Source organism: Tauraco erythrolophus, chromosome 27 (assembly GCF_009769465.1).
Source record: "Tauraco erythrolophus isolate bTauEry1 chromosome 27, bTauEry1.pri, whole genome shotgun sequence".
NCBI lineage: Eukaryota > Metazoa > Chordata > Aves > Musophagiformes > Musophagidae > Tauraco > Tauraco erythrolophus.
Window position 1 is genome coordinate 3062204 of NC_141491.1, and position 24016 is coordinate 3086219.

The 24016-nt window shown below is 46.8% G+C and overlaps 1 protein-coding gene and 2 non-coding genes across 3 annotated transcripts; 1 reads left to right on the top strand and 2 right to left on the bottom strand.

The window, feature by feature from the left end:
* Positions 1 to 441: 441 nt before the first annotated feature.
* MDM4 (MDM4 regulator of p53) lies at positions 442 to 21289 on the bottom strand. The gene is made up of 11 exons (XM_086627224.1): positions 21166 to 21289; positions 14354 to 14460; positions 11757 to 11831; positions 10603 to 10736; positions 10103 to 10152; positions 7157 to 7218; positions 6294 to 6390; positions 4768 to 4928; positions 4073 to 4207; positions 3213 to 3293; positions 442 to 1457 (listed from the first exon to the last, which is right to left on the bottom strand). Exons 2-11 carry the CDS (start codon positions 14426 to 14428, stop codon positions 906 to 908), a joined length of 1422 nt encoding a protein of 473 aa, XP_086483350.1. The 5' UTR covers positions 14429 to 14460; positions 21166 to 21289; the 3' UTR covers positions 442 to 905.
* Positions 21290 to 21736: 447 nt separating this feature from the next.
* Positions 21737 to 21809, top strand: TRNAK-UUU (transfer RNA lysine (anticodon UUU)). The gene has a single exon. It is a non-coding gene; the product is annotated as a tRNA-Lys (tRNA).
* Positions 21810 to 21982: 173 nt separating this feature from the next.
* On the bottom strand, positions 21983 to 22055 carry TRNAK-UUU (transfer RNA lysine (anticodon UUU)). The gene has a single exon. It is a non-coding gene; the product is annotated as a tRNA-Lys (tRNA).
* Positions 22056 to 24016: the final 1961 nt, after the last annotated feature.

Below are 24016 nucleotides of genomic sequence, written 5' to 3' on the forward strand. Positions count from 1 at the left end.
AAGCGCAGAGCTATAAGAACATCCGAAAACGTGCACAGAGCTGTTACAATTTAACCCAGACCAGATTCTGAGCTAAAGTTGGGCAGGCTTCATCAAAGCTATGCAAGATGACATAGAACTGTATTTAAATGAAAAAAAGAGTCAAGAGAAATTAAAAGATCCAATAACAAAGCAAAGTATAACATTCTATTCTTCTCATCTGAAACATGACCTGAGAGAAGTTAGAAGTTTGGGAGGACTTGTTTCAAGTGTGGGAGCAAGAGGACTTTCACCTTATCTAACAAACCTACATTCAACAAACCAAAATAAAATTCAGAAACCAGGTTATTTACTTCTCACTGCTCTCAGGAGAACTGATCCTTGGAGAAATGGCTTATCTAAATTGCAAAAACCTTGGCCTACCCTTCCCTCCCACCCTCTTTCCCACCCTCTTTCCCACCCCTGCACACACACACGTATATATATATATATATTTTTCTATATCTCTATCTCAGCTGCAGACTCCCCTTTAGAAGGCATTGCACAGGGTTTGACTTACTGGAGAACAACATTCCAACAGCCAAAGTTATAATTCTTTCCAAAACTTGCTTTCTGCAAGGACCAGTTGTCAGAACAGAGAATCCTTGTGACACCACTGAGCTGAAATTAGAAAATTTAGACAATTTCAAAGCTAGGGCATTGATACCAACGTGCTGGTCACTGCCTGCTCCCAGGGGCTTTAATTTAAAAAGACATCAGAGTGGATTTTGCTTCATTTAATGCAGAGGATTCCTCAGTGTTCTTGGTCAGATTCGGATCTTAATTCTCTTTGGTATTCACTGGCCGAGTTCTGAAGTTAGGGTTTGTGTGAGTGCAAGAAAACCTGTGTGCTATCTTTTGGTGGAGAAGGCCTGAAACTGGCACAACTACCCCATAAAGATCCTGATCACCATCTCAATCTCCTTCCTGCAAACTGGGCAAGGTGATCTCTTTTTTTTCAGCATCTTTGCACACTTGAAACAGGCCACAAGGTGAGCAGTCCTTCCGTGGACAATATTCCCATCCCGTGGTCTGTGATGACATAAGAAGCAAGGGTTCAGTAATTTTTTTATACTTTCTAAAGACTGTATTTCTTCCTCCTTTTTATGTTCAGTGAAATGCAACAGAGACTTCTGGCTTTCACATTCTTGTGCCAAATCCAAAGACTCAATAGAGCTGCAGGGATCTACACGTGATTTGTTTTCTACCATGTACAGGTCTTTGGCTTGGCCAACTGGAGCAGAAATAGTCCTTCGGCAGTCCGGGACATCGATCCCTTCATCATTTTTGTTTTGCATAGCATCAATGTTGGACAGAGAAAGAGAATGAGCCAGTTTGGGACAATCTGAGTACCAGTCCTTCCGTAAGGCCCAGCAGCGGTAACAGTACCGTTTGCCTGGAGAGTTAAATTTCTTGCATTTGGTGCATTGCCAGCAGTCCTGAGGAATGATCGAGGCAGACAAAACCAGCAGCAAGTTAGTGTATTCTTGCATGTGACTCGTTTCCTTTACATAGCAAAAGCAGTAAAGAAGCTTCATCAAAAAAGGACATTTATTACCATGTATGAGCTTGTGAATGCACAATTGCTAGTTTGATTATCAGCACCTCAGAAAGCCTAAGGAGAATTTGACTACCCCTGTGCATTCTACACACACAGATCTTTTCTTAAGCAGGAAATATCCGTCCTTCCTTCCTTCCTTCCTGCCTGCCTTCTAGCCTTCACTGTTCTGGAAGAATGCAATTTTCTTATGCTGTGCAGTTTATCGGATTTTCAGTATCTCACTCTTAATTCTAGGGTAGAGCTCCTGGAATCAGTCAGGAATATATTTCCCAGACTCACTAATCACTTAGCATCTGTTGAATCTGCACAACTAATAGCAGCTTATTTGATTACCCCACACAGCAAGGGCAAGAGCTGCCCAAGTTCAGAGCTACGATACAGCTGCCCCATGTCGGGGACATCCTCATCTGTCAAGTCAGCAGTCTAGAAAATGACACTAAAAAATTTTGGTGCCACCAGCTGCAAAGAGTATTATGATACACTTTTGCTGACTTACAACAAAACCTCAAAAGGCAGCCTGCAGGACTGGGAGAAAAAAAGGACAGATGAAGGAACAGAAATTCGATGTCCCTCAGTATCTATCATGAGGGACTTCAGAAGAGGAATGGGGTAGTGGGGAGGGGTGACAACCCAGTAATTACTGCTTATTCTCTCTTTCCACCTTGTTTTTTCATTTAAACAGGGCAAAGAGTTGTGGTCTGTCCTTAGAGAGGCACGGCAAGGGCAAAGACACCACAACAGGAGGCATGCAGGCTCTCCTCCTGACAAAGGCCATACAAGTATCCCAGAAAAATGGTGTGAGACGGGAAGTGGATTCTTTTTTCACCCCAGAGACTACCACAAAACAACTGACAGCTTCAGAGCTGGCCTGGACACCCAGGACTCAGTGGAACCCTGATCCTGACACAGAAATTTCCACTAACAAGGTTTTTTTGAGTATGAGCACTTCAGCGATTACAAAATGCCTGCTTTGGATTTCCGAATCTCTGCCAAGGACTATACTCCATGTTTCCTTTCAGAGGACAATACAGTATTAACCTTATTGAAACATGCATGGGTATTGTTCATGCTAACTTCACACAGCCTGACCGTTCTGGAAACTGAGGGCCTAACCTTCATTCATCTCCTGAGCGTGGGAAGGGACAAGTTAAATCACGAGCAAAAAGCCAGCGGCTGTCCATGCTGACACTACACTACCCTGCACAAAAGGGACAAACAATGTAGAAACAAGGACCCTAATCTCCTAGCCAAAATCCCCTTCTACTAGGGCATGGATAAATTCTCTCACATTGCCACAAAAAGTGGCCGAAATCACCAAAGTCCCAGGACTGCTCTGTGGCCAGGAGGGACACTTCGGACTGGGTGGGTCAGAGCATTCATGGGCTGCCAGTGCTCAATGTCCATCCAGCTTAGAATTTACAAAGCTCTACCCAAAACAAACCAGGTCAAGCCAACTTCTCTATGTTCCTCCACACACATTACAAAAAACTTTTTTGGCTTGATTTTTTTGGCCTTTGAAACCCATACAAGAATCGGCTTCTCCTGCCACACGCCACAGTAGCCATAGTTTTTCCAGCTACAGCTAGGATGCAGCAGACTCCAAGCAAGCACCGCTGACCTACAGGATGCCTACCTCAGAAGCAGCTTCTGTATCCGTGTCATCACTTAAGCACTGAGAATCCTCAAAGTCATGCAAACACGCATCCTCAGTCACCTGGAAAGAGGGGAAATGTTGTTAGAGAGGTGCAATAATCTGTATTTATGATGTGCCTGGCACTGTACCCCAAAACTAAAATGACTAAACATAATTGCCATGATAATTAAGCCCTTTCTATAAATGAACAAAAAGCCATTTTATGTGCAGTATCTCCTCCACACTGTTGTCAGTAACTATTGCTGGACGATATTCTTTTGATCAACTCATACTTCTCTCTGATGCACACAAGAATCTTGCAAATAACAACACATATGCACCTGAATTAGTAGCAGTCCTACTAATTTCCATGGAAGAAATTGTTAACTCGATTCTTTTAACACACTTTTGATTAATTACTCTTGTGACCAACCTCATTACCACCTCAGCTAGCAGGCTCAGGCCAGCCTATCTTACACTGAACACTAACACAAAGTAAACTGAGATTTTCCTCTTCAAGTCTTTTCATTTATTAGTCTTGCAGATATTGGCTAGAAATACAGTAAAGCTGCTCCCAGAGTTTGAATTAATTTTAAATGAATTTTGTGCCTCGAAAATACACCCATTTAAAGCAAAACCCAGGCAGACTGACTGCACAGGAAAGCTATCACCCCACGTACAGAATGGTGACAGCCTTTTCTAAACACAGTTCAAACTCTGCATGGTTATAGATCTGGCTCCTCCCAAATCAGCACAGCACCAAAAGGCAGATGAAAAGCAAAGGATTTTGCACTTCCATGAGATCAATTAAACAAGGCCAACCTGTGGAACACACGCACTGTGGCTGTTTGAAGAGGTACCTTTTTGTCACCTTCTTTCACTTCCTCGCAGTCAACTGTTTCCACCTTGACCACAGCACTGCTCTGATCTGACGGGCATTCGTTGAGGAACCACAAATCATCAGTAGTATCCGAAACAACGGCAGTGTCTATGTCCTATTGGAGAAGAACCAGAAGAGACCACTCAGAGCTCAGGTTAGCAGCAGGCAGCACCAGCACTGCAGCCATCACCACAGCGAATGCCTTTCCCCTTTTCCTGACTAAAAGCCTCCTGAGCCCTGGGCAGCTTCTCCAGCCACCCCTGGGAGAGAAAGGGGCAGCTCATTACTCTGACAAAGACACCCCTTTCTGCAAGCAGCACTATGCTTCTTCCCCTGGCTAGCTGGCCATGAAGCAGCTGGCCACCAAGCTACAGACATGTGCACCGCGTAACAACTTTTATCCCAGAAGAGGGGCAACTCCTGGAATACAACCAATGCTCTGGAGTGCAGAAGGACCTCCGATGGCTGAACACAGCCTTCAGAGAGTGCCTAGTTTATTTAAGAACACTAAAGGTAACCAACCACCTGATGTGAAAGGCAGGGACAGGAACACACAAGGGAGAGGCTGAAAATCCTGGAGTGGGAAGGGGAAAGAAAGAAGAATATTTTATTTACTTGGAACCCAAAAGAGGAGAGGAAAAGAATACAGTGCACCTATTTAAAATGTCTACACACCTGGTTAGTCTGAATATCTGTTGATCCATTACTTCTGGACTTGTAATTGCTTCTGAGGTTGCCTAAAAACCACCATGGAAGACCAGCTACATCCCATTCCTCAAACACTAGGTCCAGTTTAGGCTTCTTGCTTTTAGAGAGGTTTTCTATTAAGTCTTTGTCTGTAAGAGCCAAGTAGAATCTAAGTCATGCCACACCTACATTATTGAAGAGACTAGCAGAGAAAAAATTGGCCCCATCCGATTTTAGAAATCTTTCTTGCTCCTCACAGCCAGTTACTGCTAAGAGCTTTGGGGTTCGTGTGAGTGCGCTGGGATGTCAGATCTGCTGCACATCTGTACTCGAGTATCTAGCCACGTGAACCTGGCAACATGGTCACTGCACAGCCATCAGAGGTCAGAGAAGCATCCCAGCGTTCCCAGTCTCTACAACCATACAGGTTCTCTTCAGCTTTACCTCACTTAAGACTCAATACAGAAACATGAACAATTCTTGCAGAGCTCTACCCAAGACAACACTGAGTAGGTTTCTTGAGTGACTCAAGACGCAGAAAAGAACTGGTTTGAGTTTGGTTCAAATTTCCAGTGATGGGAGCTCCTGAGTTCCAAAACCAGGCTCAAAATAGGCAAGAACCCATCCTCCACAACCCCATGCTTCAGCCTCCTTTTTAGCCTGTGTGTTTAGTTTACGAGCTTAAACTCAGCAGCCTGAATTTCCAGATAACCTTGAATCTCTCTCTCTCCAGTGCCAAGAGTTTCAAAGGCACAGACAAGGACTGTTTCTACCTCCTTTGTACATGCAGCCAGAAAAATATCTTCTGCTCTCATTTGCTCTGGAAATACCCATCCTTGCAAAGAAGATTTGGTTTTACAAATTAGGTTCCTTGATACGAGAACGACGTGAGAACAGAAAGTAGAAGAACAGGAAAATCACTTCCATAACATCAGAAATCCAAATGACTGAACCAGCAAGAAATCCCCAGATGTTAAAACAAAGGAAATGTCTAAATATGACGGAGCTGTATTACACTTAAGCTGGATAGGAAAAAAAATCCATTGTTATTCAGTTCCCTGATTGGTTTGCAGGTAATGACTGCAGACGGCTCAGGCTGTGTTCTATGTAATCGGTGGAGAGAGTCCCTTGGGAAGATAAACAGACACAAGTATAATTTCAGCATTTAAAATACCCTTCAGCAAGGTCTGTAAGATTTTTCACGGCATTGTTTAGTGATAGATGTGCTTTTGGGGCTTAACCTGCCATTTTATTCAAAATGTTTGTTTATTTATGAGACCAAATATTCACACTAGAAAACACCTCTATCATAAAATACCTTTGACAAACATTTGCAGTTCTCTCAATCTTTACCATAAAATGATGCTTTTAAAGATTATATTCCACAACAGGTTTTTACTAGTCTCCCAACACCCTCCTCCAGCATTTTGCTGATGTAGAGCTCAACGTGTCACACTGGGAAGGAGCAGAAGAGCTTGTACATATTGTGGTACTGCGGAAAAGCTGGGACTCACCTTCATAATTGTCACATTTTTGCTCTGAGGTAGACAAAGCAGAAGCATTGCTTTCACCCTCCACGATGCCAGTGTCAGAACCTTCTTGATGGCTAAACTGCATGAAGGAAGGAAAAAACAGATGTTAGTTCATCAGAGCTTATAGGGACAAGGGGATGTAGCACTTCCATTCCGAGTCACCAGCTGCAGCAAAAGGCCAAGAAGTTATGAAGAGAAGTAAAAGCTTCTGAACAAAAACTACACACTATTAACCCTTTAAGAAGGCTAATGCATCTTTAATCAGCACAAACAATATACTTGCAACCTAGGAAAAACCTTAAGATTGGTAAAAGTCCAAAAGGCACCATCTTTAATGCAGTAATACTGTGATTTTTGTGACCCTCTGGCCCTGGATGTGAACAGACACTTCCCAGATCAGACGACCTTAATCCCAAAATATACCTGGAAACAAGTGTAAATATGCAAAGATTTTTCCTAGGTTTCAGATTCTGCCTGAAAGCTTCTGAAAACAATCCTACTAAACACAAAACTTGTTCACACATTTTAGAAAGCTTAATTATGTGGCAATTCCTACTCGGAGAGGGGATGGGAGAGAAGGGAGAAAGACAAGAAAATACAGAGCACGCTGGAGGAACTGAGGACTAGAAGTGCTACACCCCAGAGAAACGCGCTCAGAGACTGGTACTCTGTTGTGAAGAGAACAGAGAAGGGTCACTCTGTCCCTGCTCTGTGGACTCCAAGAACTTTTCAGGAAGGTGAGGACCTGGCAGCCAAGCAGCACAAAGTTCTGGTAGTCCACCATGCACAGGTACAGAGAAGGGGCACTCTGTACAACAAAAGAAACCACCAGGCAGTGGGTTTACCTTCAGCTGGTCTTGGCTTGGCTTATCGACGCTCTGTTCCTTTGCGAGATTCTGTGCAGCATCTAGATGGCAGGTAAAACAAAAGAAAAAACCTTCCCTGGTAATAACCATTCTCACAACACAGAGGGTCTTCAGCAAGCAACCAACGAGCCAGGCTTGGCAGACCTCTAAGTAACCCTTTAAGAGAAACAGAGCCCTTTTCTTCCTTATAAAGCTGGCCATTTCCTAGAGGCATCACTGCAGTATTCCCTAAGCTTCGCGAGGTACGTATGGAGGCGTTAGCCTATGGAATACAGAGTCTCTGCCTCCTCAAAGAGGAGGGCTGATGAAACCTCACAGCACGTAAGAACCTTCTTCCCAACGTGAAAAACTATTCTTTTTCCTACAGGCTATACTGCTATTGCAAGTTTTAGGTCTTTTACACAAGAAGTCTGCATGGAGGCAGAAACCCAAGAGCAATGGCAGAGGGTGAGGATTCTCACTTCAAGGCTGGATCAGATCCATGCTGAAGAAAGTGAACAGAGAAGAGTAAGATTTTTAAAAATACCTGAAGGCACCATCTCTTTCAGCTTAGGCTGAGACAGGAAAAACACCTTTCTTAAAGGGTGTGGGCATGAAGAATAATGACCAGACTAAAGAAGGGAAAATTCCATGCACAGCAAGCACTTTCCTGGCTAGCTGTGTATACATCCAGAACACCATTTAATCCAGATGATAATGCTGGCCCCAAGAGTTAATTAAAAGGCCAACCTAAAGAGCAAGAACAATCACATTAACAGAAATCTTTCTAGATAATAGGCGAGCAGCACTTAGGAAGTCTACCCTTTGAACAGAATGACTTGCTAGAGAACAAAAGATGCAAGGATGGCTCCTGCTTGCTCCCCTTTCAATTTAGCAGAGAAATTCCCTGCTGAATGCCAGGCAGACACGAACAGTCTGATTCACATCATGAATCACAGCACTGATATGAAGACACTGAAAACTGCTGCTATAGGCAGAAAAGTGGACCACAAAGTGGTCCATAAAATGGGCCAAAACACAGGACCACAAAATGACATGGCTCTACCCCATATTCTTTGCCCTCCATGCATTAGTTCAGCTTTCCTTTCTTCCTTTCCATCACCCTACAGCTCCTGCAGTTGCTGACTATTTAATACCTGAAGGAAAACAGAAGCCAATTGGCTCATCCGTACTTGCTTTGGCTCTGCAGGAGCATTAGAAAAGGTGAAGACTTAGCCTTCAAACATTTATAAATAATACAAACTAGCCTTAAACACTGTGTGAAACGACACTCCACTTACTGGAAGGCTTCCTTTTTTGAAGCCAACATATACTATACCAAACGTCCTTAAAGTGAGGTATTCCTAAATACACCTCATGTCAGTCACGCTTGGAGCGAAAGCCAGCCAAGTAAGGCCACCATCTGATGGAGAGTCTTATGCAAGAGCTTAGTCTTTATTATCAGGATGTACTGCAGTCACTTTTCTCTCTGCAAGTGTACTTAAAAGAAGTGGCTGAGATAATCTGCAAAGCAGTATGCTGATAAGCACTGATTTGGGTAATGAATACGTGCAGCTATTAGGAAACATGAAGACCTCTTTAAGCCCTACGGCACGTCCAGTTATTCCTACGTTGTGACAAAGGGAAAACAAGACCTAGAGTCATTCTGCCTATTTATTTGTCAAAGGTCTGGTCTGCCAAGCTTGTTTCGCTTTATAGTCACACACATACACATGCAGACACGGTGGTATAACTCAGCGATCATCTCCCTAAAGGAACAGTGCTTCCTTTGGCAGGTTTAAAAATAGTTACACCATGACTGGACCATACAGGCACACCCAGGCACACACACACAGCCACATGCACGCACCAAGCAGAAGGGGACAGGGCAGCAGAGGAAAGAGTGTTTCGCTGGGATCCTTTGCTCTCAACATACACTGCCTATAAGGAAGAAGCCAGGGCATCACCAGCGAGGGAAGCAGCACTCACACGGTTATTCTGGAGGTAACGTGTTTAGACAAGAGTCTGCTTAGGAAGATTCTTCTATATAAACAGAGAAAGGAAGGGGACCTCAGAGGCAACGATATATGGCCCAAAGCAGAGGACCAAGCAGTTTAAGGCCATGTTTTCTCAAACAGTTTCTAAATTTGCACAAGCTTTTATGAACGTGTGCAAAAATAGACTAAGCCCTTATGAAGAACTAAGTCCATATTATCTGCTTAGAGACCCCAGGAAGTATGGCACAAGACTGCACAACCCTCCCGGTGCAGCTCCCTCATGATGTGCACGCTTGCAGTTTTATCAGAAATTCTTTTTCAAATGAAGACTACCAGCCATACGACAGAAACTGTCTGCAAGGAAGCCATCAGCTGAGATTAATTTAAGAATAAATTTTAATTTGTGACTGAAGAACTTTTCATGTAGATAGATTTGATTTCTCTTATGAGCTGGGAAAGTAGTAATGACCTTTAAAGGTTCAAGTGTTTGATTAAAGTCCAGACCTCTTTGGCTTGCAGAACTAGGCTGGGTTTCCAGTAATCTTACAGTCAGTTTCAAGTATAAAATAAGGTGAGAGCGAGAAGTCGCAGCATGCCATGAAACTGAGAAAAGACTGAGAAATTATTATTTGGATGGGATACTTCAGTCATTTTCATTAGTACATCCACAGCATTTAGCTCTGTCCGTGTGCTTCCAGATAGTGTGTCTGCTGCTCCGAGGTTTGGACACTGGTTATAGGCAGCCACGTGACTCAAACAGCTAACTGATTTCATATCACAGCTACTGGTGGTAGACACACACAAAAGACACATACTCAAAGATTGTCTTGTCAAAACCTTCGTTAGGAATTCCAGCTTCAGAAACATTTCTCTTTTCTGAATATCATTACTTACCCAGGTTACATCAACACTATATTGAATATACTTGCCCATACTGTGACAAACCTACCTGCCATTGCAGCAGAAGTCAGGTTCCGTTTCAACATGTCATAGACTGGGCTGTGGGAAAGAAGGCAACAGTTGAGTACACTCAAAAAAACAAAAAAGCATTACCCTTTTAAACCAGGGACAAAAATTCTCTTTTATTATCCAGAGACACGCTGAAAAATGCAGTGGTGGTTTTTTTTGCCACATCTAAATGCTTGCTACAGAGAAGTCTAGCTCAGAACTTCGCTGAAGGATACAGATTTTCGCTTAAGTGTGAGATCAAGTGCCTGAGAAGATGCAGAAATAAAAGGGGGAAAAGATGTCACCTCGAGCAGCTCACTGCTTGGACCATACAGAATTGGCTCAACTCAACTTGTCACATTCATTACCAATGAGCCACCGAGCAGGACACTTGGTATTCACGGAGCTTTATGCAACAGTGAACAGTAACAGTGACACCAAGAGTCTCCTGTCTCTGCAACCTCTACAATACAACTTACATTAAAGGTCACTTTTTCCTACCTTGGATCTTTTACAGAGAAGCTCTCCAGCCCCAGCAGTTCTCCTAGCTGATCTCCTCCACAATAGACCATGTGCTGCTGTCTTTTGTCATATAGCTGCCTCACCATTATATACTGTCCTAGGTAATGCATGACCTGTGGATACATAACATACCATTAGCCACATCTGCAGTTGAAATCAAACCACCAAACCTCCCTCAGGTTTGCAAGATGGAAAAATAAGTGTGTTAGCACCACAAAGCAGGATGGAGAGGAAACATCTTCCGAGAGCCAGCAGACACTGCCAGCTATAGTGAGGAATCCAGAGTACAAGAAGAGAAAGCAAAGTGCATTAAGCACAATATAGGCAGGTTCCACCCCCCATTACCCACCTAAGTGACCCTCCTGAATGATAGTGTCACCAAAAAGTTGCTAACAGCAACTCACTGCAGAAAAAACTGACTTAACTGTGGTAAAATGTTAATCTATACAAGTAACCTGCATTTAATACTCAGCTCCCCCCATTTAAACCATTCAATTTGTTTTTGCAAAAATTTTTAGAAGCTAAATAAGTTATTTAAATGCATAAGTGTTTAAAATAAGTCACAGGGCTCTGCAGGAATATTTGACACATTCATAATGAAAAACCACTGCATTTAATTCTTTGCAGACAGGATACTCTTGTAAATCACAGTCAGTGTCATTTTTTTAATCTCGTACACATATTGCATTTTAATCTTAAAATAAATGAATGCACAGGGTCTCTTAGGTTTAGCTGACAAGCCATTTCAAAGGAAAGTTAAAGAAAAATATCAACTAGAATTCAATTTTTAAGGCTTTCATGCCCTGAGCAGAGAGCAAGACAGCTGAACAGAATCTCCTACATGCTCTCAGGAACATGGCTATCTCATGTCTCCTTTCTCTAAAGAGGTTTCGGATTTTCCAGGATAAATAATTCTATGTAATACTTCACACGGCTATTCCAATTCCTCCTGGGGATCTCAATACAATTTCTGACCAACCAAATCACAACAGCCCTATGGGTAAGGTATCCCTGATTTGCAGACAGGGCTTTGAAGTACCAATTAATCACCAGTCCCATCTCTTCCCCACAAAGAGCCATCTCCCCACCAACCAGGGACTGGCACGGTTTCAGCGCCTAGAAACTGAGCCCACCTCCTTCAGCGTGAAGGTTTCACCTTGGGCACCTGCAGCCTGCAGAATCTTCAGAAGCGGCAGTTTGGGTCGCACCTAAAACACAAAGCAGAGGGTTTTGTTTGAACAACACAAAGCAGTGCCCTACCGAGACAAGGCACGTCGCCCTGGCACGCGTGCCTGCGTGTCACAGCTAACAAACCCGAGTTGCCCAAGTCAACCTGTGCCAGACCGGGGCACCAAGCACAGAGCTGACCACCGTGGTATGAGCTGGAGGTTGTGAGGAAACACTGCCTGCCTCAGGTATTCTTTTTTACTAGTAATCTGCATGGACAACCGCTGAAAAAGAAGTTAGAAGGACTGAAAATCAGCACGATCATTCTGACTCGAGTGCAAGACTGAAAAAAAAGCAAAGGAATTTTCTAAAGGCTTTAATCACCCACAACGTCCCATTAACTTTGATGTCATTCATCCTGGGAGAGAAGACTGGAAACTCAGCCCCTCGGGATGGAGTCCCAGGCAGTGACTAAGCAAATGTACTGAGTCATGTACTCAGGAGCAATGATGGTGCATCCAGCACGCCTGAATTTTCCCAATTAGTGCAGGGAACAAACGGGGTCTGCTCCGTGCAGACCTCAGGGAGGATGTATTTATTAGGATCCATGCACAGGCACGTAATCATAAGACTCCATTAAACACAAGGCATGGTTAATTAACACCAAGTCACAGAACCTGTATTTTCTGTGGATCTCACTCATCAACCAAAATCTTTGTTATATAAAATATAAAGCACTCTGGGAAAGATGCAACTGCTCCACAACCCCTTTAGGTTTCACCCACACGCCCAAGCAGCTTTCAGCAGCAGATGAGACAGGTGATGCTATATAAAACAGCAGCAAGTTTTAAATAGCTACTTCCCCTACGTTCCTACTTCATCTACTCCACAAGAATTTTAACAATTCCTAGGAGAGTGCCACCGCATGATCTGATGCCTTGTGTTCCCCAAAAACGTCAGAAAGCCCCCACCGTTCTCAGAATGCTATACAATTTTGTACAATACTGTCTCCTAATGCACGTTTCCCAGATGGAATCTCTTCCTCTGCTCCCCTTGTCTATCAGATGCTACTACAGCACGACATTTCGATCTGTCACAGGACCGAAAGTCCAATTCTCAGCACACAATGTTCACTGCCATTTCCCCTACACCTTGACAAGGCACGTAATCTGTGCCAACTAGTAAAGGCCTTCACCTATCAACGTCAGGTGGGTTCACTCTGTCTCACACCCACCCTTCCTTTCTGCCTACATAAATGCAATTGCAATCTCCACTTCCTTTTCCAAGGAGCAGAGCCCCGCAACATCTCCTCCAGAGACAGTCTGAGCTGCAGCACCATTTTCCTGCACAAGGTAAGGAAAGCAGCAGGTTTCAGTTGCTTGTCTCAAATGTAATTTGTCACTCAGCTATCAGTATCTTGGCAAGGTGTTTGTTCCACTGTTTTCTAATATTGTAAAAGATTCATCTCCTCTGTGAATGTGTCTGCTCTGCCCGTTTTTTCATTATGATGTTTGTTAAATGCACTTTCAAGCTCAAACAGAACAGCTCGTGTCCAGCCACAAGGCTCTTCCTCAAGAACAGCTTCTTCCCTAGGAAAAAGCTCAGCACAACTGAAATAAGTGCTTGTATCAGCACATGTTTTTTAATACGATGAAATTATGTGTTTGCATTCATTCATTTCTCTAATGACCACTCTCAAATGCATTTTGAAGTAATTTCTTATGCATCTCTTTCTGATTAAAGAAGTAACCTAGTTAGCTTGATCATTTTAAAATGGGCTGTTGGCTGCTGCAGTACAGCCAAAATGAAAGTGTTTGTTCCACACTGCATAGGACACTGAGTGTTGACAATCAATATTTTGCTACTAATATCAGAGGCTATTTACTTTTTTTTTTCCATGCAGAGTGAGTTGAATAAATAAGCATATACATCAACTCTGCACAGGACTTGGCTACACTTCAAAGCTTCTACATTAAGCCTCGAACAGGAGGCTCTCTCAACTTCCCATCAGCTTATTTCTACTCCTGCCACATCCCCTCATATTGTGGAGATGCTTTTTACGATTAATTGACTCTGGAAGGTTGGATGCCTGTCTTGGAGAAACCTGTCTGATTTTTAGACCAGATTTCTACTGTTACTGTTAGCAACTTTCTCTTCTCTGTCAACATGGTACTGAGCCATACTCAAACTATGCAACTACCATGTTGGCCTTGGCTCACAGCTACAACCACCTCTTGTTCCAGGGACACTTCAGGAATAGTTGATAACAGGAGTACTACATGTTCAGTACTTACCTAGGTAGACTCCATTCAAGTACAAGTCCAGCACAAAAATATGTATTATATAATTTATTGTATGGCCTATTTCAACTGCTTTTCCCCTTTCTTCTCCTCTAAAATATTCGTAAAACATTGATCTGATAGTGCAAGCTAAACAGCTCCTGAGGATAAAAGCCCTACTCCATCAGGCTAAAATCTTCTTACTTAGATGTACTCAAGGGAGCTTTGATTTGATGGAAGAAATCACTGCTTTAGGGAGGAGAACATAAGTGGGAGATGATTACCTGGTTAACTTGTCCCAGTGCGATTCTGCAGGCATTCTCAGCTGCTGGATGCTGGGCAGAGCTTGAAGATGTCATTGTGGCAGTAATTAGCTGTTTACAGCACAAACCTATAAATGAGAAGTGTTAAGTACCAGTTAAGTTGAGAAACCTGGTCTTGAGTTTAACCACTTCCACTTCTTAGAAGTTTCAGGAAACCAGTGTTTAAAATTAGCCCTGCATGGACATCCTAAACGGCTGCTGTGTAACGCTAATGTGACCGTGCCCCTTCGCCCGCCCTGTCCAAACTGATCTGCTTTGTCCTACCCGAGCTGCAGCCAGCTGCCCAGTGCCTGGCAAACAGCCCTGTGAGAACAACTGGGACAGATCTGCTGGGGCACTGAGGATGCTTTGACTCTGGCCATCTCTAGGAGTGGCACAGCATGGGGAGGAACTTGGGGACCTGCTAGCTCAAGGGAACTGCCAGTCTCCATCGCGCTGCTGGCAAACTCCTAACATGGTGATATCCTTGAGTCAGAGACAGGGGGAAAGAGAAGCTGAGTCACAATCAACCACAATGGAAACCTTCACAAGACAGCACACCCACCCCCCCAGCTCCCCAAAAGAAGTAGTCAGTGCTGATGGCAATGATTAGCACATTCCCCACCAACTCTTCCAAGAGCTGAAAACCCGCTAAAGCTGCGGCAGCCTTCATCCCAAATGAGTAGATGCAGGCTATAAATTAACAGCTTTAACAGTAGTACTGAGTGAGCAGGTGAACTGATCCTTTCCTGGAAAGGAACAAAAGGGGAAGTCCTGCAGCTATTTGAATTTGTCAAGCCCTATCAGTTTCCGAATCCACCCAAAGAGCACAGCTTCATATGCAGAATGATCCCTAATGACTCATGTGCACAGTACCAGCCAGTTTCACCTACCCCACACAACAGGTTTGAAAACTTCTTTATATTTAAAGAGAAAGGAAAGTGTAAATTAGCTAGCCCCTGAGAGAGTAACTTGAACCTGCTGGAGAAAGAACTTAAGTCTTGACCTCTTGGTCTCAGCACTAAAGTTTAAACCAATTTACCTGTAAAACTGCTGTGTGTCCCTGGAGCTAATTACAACAAAATCCCTACTTCAGTGTGAGTCTGGTTCTGCTTGTGCAGGCAGTACTGAAACAAACTGCCACTTTGGCACACTTTGGGCTAGAGCAGGAGATGAACTAAAAAGTGAAGACTGGCTCCTGGATTTGCCTATGTAGATGCAACTTTGGGAAAGCTTCTTCTGTGCGGGACGTGCAACAAGTGCCACCTTTCAACTCAGGCAGTAGTTTAAATTAGATTTGAAAATATGAAGCAAAAAAATTTCAAAGCAGTACCTAAATTGTCTGCCACAGAATTTTCTGGATATACCGAAAGAATTTTATTACTACATCAGTTAAAAAGAATGTGAGCCACTATGTTTAGCTATGTTAAAAAGTAAATACTAGCAAAATAACCAGATTTATGCCTGAGGAATGTAACTAAACATTTTGGAGATGTAGATAAAACAGGCTGAACATTTATCTAGCAGGCAGCACAGAAACCTCAGTAATGACAAAAAAAAAAAAATCACAGAATCATAGAATGGTTTGAGTTGGAAGGGACCTTAATCCAAGTTGTTCAAATCTAAGTTTTAACACCAACTCAAGCCACTGACCACTGGTAACCATTCAATCCCTATCCTGCCCCCCCGCCCCATCTATTAGAAAGGACTAACAATTACTTTCTTAGAGGCTTCTGATAGTTCTTATAGCATTAAATTTCTCAAGTAAGGCAAAATCAGAAAAAAATCATACCCGAAGATCAAGCATATCTCTAAATATTTAGGCAAGCCTGATTAAACCATATCAAATATTCAAGTTTGGTAAATAACATTGATAGTGACCAGATCTCGGCAGTAACTCAAAATAAGCGAATTAAACCAGCTAAACCCACCTCTACATTACCAGAGTCTTAAATTTTAACTAAGATTTCTACTTGACAATGCCAAGCACGTTGCAACACCAACTGCCCACAGGATCCTTTCCAAGCTGAGCTGTACCTTGTATTAGCTGCAGAGCAACTTACCAACCTTGACCTTCCCTGCTACAAGGAGTATCACTAGGATGGGCCAGCTGCTGCCTCAGTTTCCCAGGTGGCCCTTTTGCTCCTGCCAGGAAGAGCCTGCGGGTCCTCGAGCAGGAGAGCAGCTGGGGAGGGTGCTCAGCAGCTGGGGAGGGCGCTCAGTGGAGCATCCCCAGGGGCTCCGTCCTGCCTGGCTGCACTCCCGGTCCTGCTGATGCTCTGGGCTCTGAGTCGCTCTTTCAAAAACCGCTCCTGCCTCCAGCTCAGGAAAGGGAGTCACTAAATACATCAGCTTCCGATAAGAGCTTGAGTTGGTGCGAAAAGCAGACAAAGCGGTGGGTTTCCTCCCCGCCCTGCATTCCTGGGAAACGGCTCTGCCACCCCTGGGCTAAGAGAGCCAACTAAAAATCACTGTAACTGTTTCATCACTGGCTTTATTAGAAAAGGGCAGGCAAGTCAGTGCCTTGCCTCCAGTCTTTACAGATCAATTGTATTTTTAGCAAGTTGGCTACTTAGTAACAATAACTTCCTTTAGAAATTAACCTTGATGCTATTGAACGCTGCCTTCCCAAGCACGCAAGCTCTAAAACACGTCTAGGCTGCAGATACTCACAAGATTTACAGAGGCAGCCACCAGTCCCAGTCCTGCCAAGACAGAAAATCCCACTTATGCTACCACCCTGTGCACACAGGCTGGGCAGAAACGCAAATGGTGGAAATTCCTAGAGAACTGAGGAGCTTTGTTTAAACCCCCGTTTAATTTCCCCCTGCAACTCTTATTTTCCCACCTATTTTATGCCAAATATTTCGCCCCACAACCCTGAAAGGGTCTAATTTGCAGCCAACTGAGTGAAGCATCAGTGATCTTACTGCTGTTCCCCTCTGTACCTTTGGAGCTAAGAAAATGACACTGAACCAGAGTAATGATTCGGAGGAAACCATGAATCACAAAGGAGTCATGAAGTAACAACTTTTTCCACTTGAACACTTTATATGGTCATGTACACATGTCCATTTTGTGAGTAAAAGTTCCTTCTCTTAAGAGATCAAAATCCCCACTACACCACAGCTGTCGATGCTTGCAGAAGGCAAGGCTTGAGAGAAAAGATCTTAAGAGACCCAGAAGAGAGTGCCAGGGTAGCGTGTACAGACTTTTCTTGACAGCAGAGTCTGAAAAGTTGAAGCTAAACTTCTAATTCGAGTTCAGTTTTTGTTTTCAAGTCTCCTTTTAAGAAAATAATACAGTTTCTACCTTCTGTGCAAAGTGAAAACACAGCAGGGGCTGTAAACCAGACACTATTGTTGGGTGTATTTGTACGCTCTAACAGCTCACTTCAGCAGTAGGTTCAGGTCTGACATTTAAGTCTTGTCCTCAGTTAGCATCATCCCTTTTCTTGCTTTCAAATAAAGCCCAATTTCTATTGAAAACAAACCTGCAAGTCTCCTGTACAGCATCAAGTAGAGCGCAGCCCTGGAGGGGAGGCTCTAAACAAGCACTAATCTGATGATTGAGTCAGAGTTAATTAGGTTTGTCCTTATCAGCGTGAGCCTCGTGAGTTTTCAAGTCCTTCTGCCCACCTATCTCAGCTGGCTTGTGACAGAAACACCATCACTCCTCCCTGCAAACCATGCCTTAACATCCTACAGCTCAGTGCTGTACACTGCCTCCCCCTTCCTCTGGGCCAAACGTTCCACCACTGTGTTCCCAACAAGTTCACACATGTCCCTGGAGAGCTGCGGGATGCCAGCCAAGGAATCACCAAAGTTGTCCTTCTGCTGCCCCCTCTCAACAAGTGCTGCCTTGTCCATGGTTTACTCCATGAGACTGTGCAAGTGTTGGCTGGTTATCTGGGACTTCTCACTGGGAAGCAGCAGCAGGGAGGGAGCAAACTGGGCTGTGGATTACATGATTTAACAAATTTCACGGTTTATAGACAACTACTTCAATTTTTGCTGTCCTGTGCTTAGTTAAGTGCTTCAATTTGTTGTTTTGATGTTGACTTGGCATTCAATCAGCAAAAATATCCTCTTCTAGGAAAAGCATCCAGAGGAAAGCCTAATTTTACTACGGAGAAGTCCCTTAAGGCATCACTAGTGGCAACAAAACACAGGGCTATTTTCAATATTTATCTCAAACACCGATTTTAAAGACTTTTATTAGGCATCTGCTCTGGAGTAAAATCCAGATCTTCTCATACAAAAAAATTCTAATTCTGAATTTCACCTGATGTGAGTTTTGTTGCTGACATGGTCTGCCATGACTTGTGTGCTGCCCCCCAAAGATCTGCCAATAAAGCACCAAAATCAGCCAACCTTTGATAAATGTTAGCAGTTAGCAAGTACAAATGTTACACAATGCTCTTCTTATTGCAAAATATGCTAAGTAGGAGGAAAACCAAAACTTATTTCCATTTACAAAGGCACACTGGCAAATTGCTCTGCAAACCTCCCTAAATCAGCAGCTGCTGATGGTATTTGCTGGTGACTGGACCCACAGCAGCTCCACTCTTGTGTCCATTTACTTCTAACAGATGAAATTAGGCTTTTCTGGGGGCTGCTACTAAGCAAACACTTCCTTAAGGGAATGTCAAATCACTATCACCATTCCAACGCATTCAACCATGGAGTAAGAGGCAGTTAGATCCTGAAAGCAAGCTGCTTCAGGGCACTGCACAGCCCTCACCTGGGGAAGTGGCCATGCTGACTGTCCTGGCACGCAGCTCAGCTATAATGTCTTCATCTTCAGTGTTGAGCCAAGTACTTTAGAACTTACGAGTCAAACTGAAACCAATAACCACCTATTTTCTTCCAGCAGTGAGAAATGAGAAAAGCCCTTATTTTAACCACCTCTTCAGCAGTGGTTTCACTTACGAGTCTCTGTACTGCTGAATGTCCAGGGGCTTTTGTTCTGTGCCTGACAGAGTTGCTAAATACACAGGTGTTGACTCTGAAGTCCTGTTACACATCTCTGTGCCACACAAAGTCCACAGCACACTTCTGAAGAAGCAGGTGCCTGGGATATGAATTTTAACCCTTTTTGAGCAGCACATCTCCAGCGCGGTGTCCTAGCAATGGGTGTAATGCAGGGTGGTGCTTGGCACCTGCCCTACCTGGCACGAGCAGGGCCACCCACGCTGGCAGTGAAGTAACTTGGAGCTGCTGGAGAGCATTAAATGAGCAAATCCCAGAGCAGAAATAAGTCCAAGTTCTTGTAACAGCACTGTGCTCATATTTCAGTGCCCTTTCAATCTCACTTGCTTTCTCTAAAAGTTCATAATTGGTATCTATTAAACTCTGCTTCTGTCAAATTTAAGTCTTGAATAGTTTTAGGTTTATTTCAGTTCTTTTAACCCAATGAGTATCACTGTGCTAAATTCTGCACTATCCCAGACAGGATGTGCCAGAAGCGACCAGCCTAGAAAATAGAGATCATCTTTGGAAGTCCATCAGCTTAATGTGTGAAATATTACACAGCTGATCTTTGAGTTATTAATCTCTCCCTGAAAATACTTCCCTGTTCTTAATATTGCACTCAGCAGAGCAGTGACTTCCAACAGCTAAACTGCACAGCCCCTGGCAGCGTTTTGCCCTGGAAAAGCATGGCAGGGTTTATGGTTAAAACCTGGTTGCACATGGCAACAACCAGCCCCAGTCAGCTCCCTGCTGCAGTCAGATCATGTCACACTTCTCTGAAACTTTTACTCTAAACGCTGCCAAAGTTTTCAGTGCTGCAGATGACCACAGAATCATAAAACAGAATCATAGAATGGTTTGGGTTGGAAGGGACCTCAAAGACCATCCAGTTCCAACCCCCGTGCCATGGGCAGGGACACCCTCCACTACACCAGGTTGCTCAAAGCCTCATCCAACCTGGCCTTGAACACTTCCAGGGATGGGGCAGCCACAGCTTCTCTGGGCAACCTGTGCCAGTGCCTCATCATCCTCAGAGGGAAGAATTTCTTCCTTATATCTAATCTAAATCTCCCCTCTTTCAGTTTAAAGCCATTGGCCCTTGTCCTGTCACTACACGCCCTTGTAAAAAGCCCTTCTCCAGCTTTCCTAAAGGGGGCCTACAGGGCAAAACGCTGCCAGGGGCTGCGCTGTTGGAAGTTGCTGCTCTGCTAAGTACGATATTAACAACATGTGTGCAAAAGCTCAGAGAGCAAAAAACGTGCTCTGGAACAGATGCGACAATGCAGAAACGCTGGCGGTGTCTCCTTTTAGCACTGGGACAGATGGTGTAAGCATCAGCTAAGAGCAAACCATGAGCTGCCAGACAACAGTAAGATGTTCTTAACAGTGTTCAGCAGGAAATACCCTTCCAAACTTCAAGCGTTATTCTGTTTCCGAACGGCAGCGGCACAGCTCTCGCCGCACATCCCGGAGACAGAGCCCTGGCGGCATCTCCAGCACACCCAGTGAACGGGGCGCTACTAAACACCATTTCTCCAGTCACACCGCAACGCTCCGAACTCGGGTTTGACGCTTTTTTTCCTGCCCACGAAGCCAATTTTCGGGCAGAAATGCTTTCCAGGTCAGACAGAGCAATGTTCCCCCGGCTGCACAGCACACGCACAGCCCCCCCCGGTGTCGGGAGCGCGCTGCGAGGCTCCCGCTCCCCCGGGACCCCCCCGGGATCGCCCACCGACGCCGCTCTTGGCCCCCCCGCCGCCCTCCCGCTCCCCCCGGCCGGGCCTGCGGGCGCTGCGCCCCGCGCTCCCGCGGCGGGCTCACCTTATAGCTGCTCCATGGGCCACAGGTCGCCCCGCAGCCCGGGGCCGGGGGGAGGGGTGCGGGGGGGACCCCTACACCCCCCGAGGGCTCCTCTCCACCATCTTAGCGGGACTCCGGGCCGCCACTTCCCCTCGCAGGCAACATGGCTGCACTGGCGCTTCCGGGGGGCGCCCGGCGCGGCGGGGCCACACCATAGAGTGCCCCGGAAGTTGTTCCTAGAGAGGACGGGATCTCCACGCGGGGTGCGAGCCCGCCCCCCCGCGGTGGAGGACCGAGCTGTGGGACGGAGCACGTGTCCCCGCGGTGCCCCCTTCCCGGTGCGAACCCCCCCGTGCCCAGTGCGGTGCCAGCCCGCCACGCCGGAGCCGCTCCATAGGGTACCGAGCCGCACGCCCTCCTGCGCCTCCCTCCACCCATCCGGTATCGGGTTGCGCCTCCTCCCTGGCCCTGTACAAGCCCCCCCGGTGCCTCCCCCGGCCCGGTGCGAGCCCCCCCTCCATAGCCCGCCGCACGGCGCTCCCTCCGTGCCGGGGCACGCTGATAACAGCGGTCTGGTAACTCTTTTCCCAGAGCCCGGATAGCTCAGTCGGTAGAGCATCAGACTTTTAATCTGAGGGTCCAGGGTTCAAGTCCCTGTTCGGGCGGAAGTTCTTTTTCTCCTTCCATCCCGTTTTTTTTTTCTTTATTTCCCTGCCAGGGATGTCGGGGAACACAGCAGAACCCGCTGGCGTGAAAGGCCGCTCCTGCCGGGGGTGTAAAAGGGTTTTGAGGGGAAAAAAATCAAGTAGAAGGTGAAAAAAAAAGCAGAAAACTGTATCGCCCGAACAGGGACTTGAACCCTGGACCCTCAGATTAAAAGTCTGATGCTCTACCGACTGAGCTATCCGGGCTCCGATTTTAGCTTTTGCTCTGCCTCTACATCTGCCTACCCACGGGCTGCACGGTCGCCCGCCCCCCACTGCCGCCCGCATCCCCACGGACACCCGGCAGCCGGCTGGGCACTGCCACGGTTACCGCACAGCTCGGGGTGCGGATAAACCAACGCGGGCTGATCCCGCACCTTGTTCTTCCCGTAGGTGCAGCGCGGGCTGTCAGGCAAGGGGTGCCCTGCGAAAGAGGGTCCCCCACCATGGGCCCTGGGGTCCCACTCGCCTCTTTTCCCCACAGCAAAGCTCAATATGTGGGATGCAGCTGGGAAGGCAGCGCTGGAGAAACCTGAGGTGTTTCAAAGGGGGTTAGGGAAAGTGCAAAGAGAAGGACAAGGAATAATCTGTCCCAGGACAGGGGACACTGGGGTGTGTGTATTTAGTGGGATTTCTCCAGCTGACCTGCAGCCCCCCCTTGTAGCTCGTCCCCATGTCGTGGGTGATGTTTACTGTCCGAGGGCAGGTGCAGCCTGTGGGCTTCTGCAGGCAGATGCAGCACTGGCTGGGGCCGTTTTTCCATCAGGGCCTGGTGGGAGATGGGGCCCTGAGATGGGGGGTGCCTCGAGGGGACCCTGGAGCCCTGGATTTCCCCCACACGGCCATGGTGAATCCTGCAACAACATCCTCCCATCTCCTGGGGATCTTCAGGGAAGCAGGGAGGCTGGGATAACACTCTGTCACCACCAAACGCAAACCACAGGCTGTGACCTGCAGCCCTCCCAGCACGGCTCGTGGCTCTCCAGCACGGCGCTGGGGTTTCGGAGGTGAATATCACCCCGGTCTGCCAGGGCCTGGCAGGGCCAGCTGCCTGCAAAAACAAGTCACAGCTACCGCTGCGATGGCTCCAGCACATCTGTTGCCCACAACGTCCTTGTGCAGCCGGGGATGGAGGTTATGCCTATCAGGGGCTGGCTGCTGCAGGTGGGAGCGTGTCCCCACCAACCGGGGGGGGCTCTGGGGACCAGCACGAGCACCCCAGCCCCAGTGGGTACAGAGGAGCACCCGCACCCTGGAGGTACTAGCCCAGTGGGAAGCAGTGGGAGATGGGTGCTGACGGAGACCCCGGGGATGCCCCAGGGGATGGGGCTGCAGCATTTTGAGGTGGCGGAGGGGGCCGGTGCTGCGGGCAAAGGAGCAGGAGCGACTCATCGCCCATCGACCATCCCGCCGGCAGCAGGGCGGGGGCGATGCGGGATGGGGGGATGCGGGGGGCTCCGTGGCGGGGGCTGGAAGCGTCCCGGGGACATGTAGGGAGAAGCCGGGGGGGGGGGGGGGGGCACCGGGGCCAGCCTGGCCCCCCCCCCCGCCCCAGGCGCCGTGCAATGCGGCGGGCCGCCGGGAGATGGCTCCGCGCCGCGCTGCGCCCCTCCATTGTCCGCCGCCGCGCTCCCTCCCTCCCTCTCTCGTCCTCCTCCTCCTTCTCCTCCTCCTCCTCCTCCTCCCGCCGCCGCGGCGCGGCCCCGCCGCCGCCCGGCCCCAGCCCGGCCCGGCCGCCGCCGCCGCAGCCCGCTCGGAGCAGGTAGGGCTGCGCCCCGGGGGGAGCGGGGGGACCACAGCGGGGGCTGGGGGGGGGCTGGTGGTGGGAGCAGGCCGGTTCATCCGATGAGCGGCTCGTTCCGGGTTTTTCTCCTTAAAAAAAAAAGAAAGTAATTTATAGATATATAAATGATTTCACCTCCTGGGAGGCGATGTGGGAGCTCCATCGCGTCGCGCTCGGGGATGCGGAGAGTCGTTCCCCCTGCGCTGCCCGAAAGCTTCAGCCCAGCCTTGGGTTTTTTCAGGGCTGAAAACCCCAAAAGCCCCCGGGCGACGCGGGGGGGTACCCGGCCGCTGTACCCCCAGGGCACGGTGCGGGGTTCGGTCTCTTGAAAGGCACCGTCGGGCGTGGAGTGGGGCGGTGAGCGGAAAGTTGGGTTATTTTTATG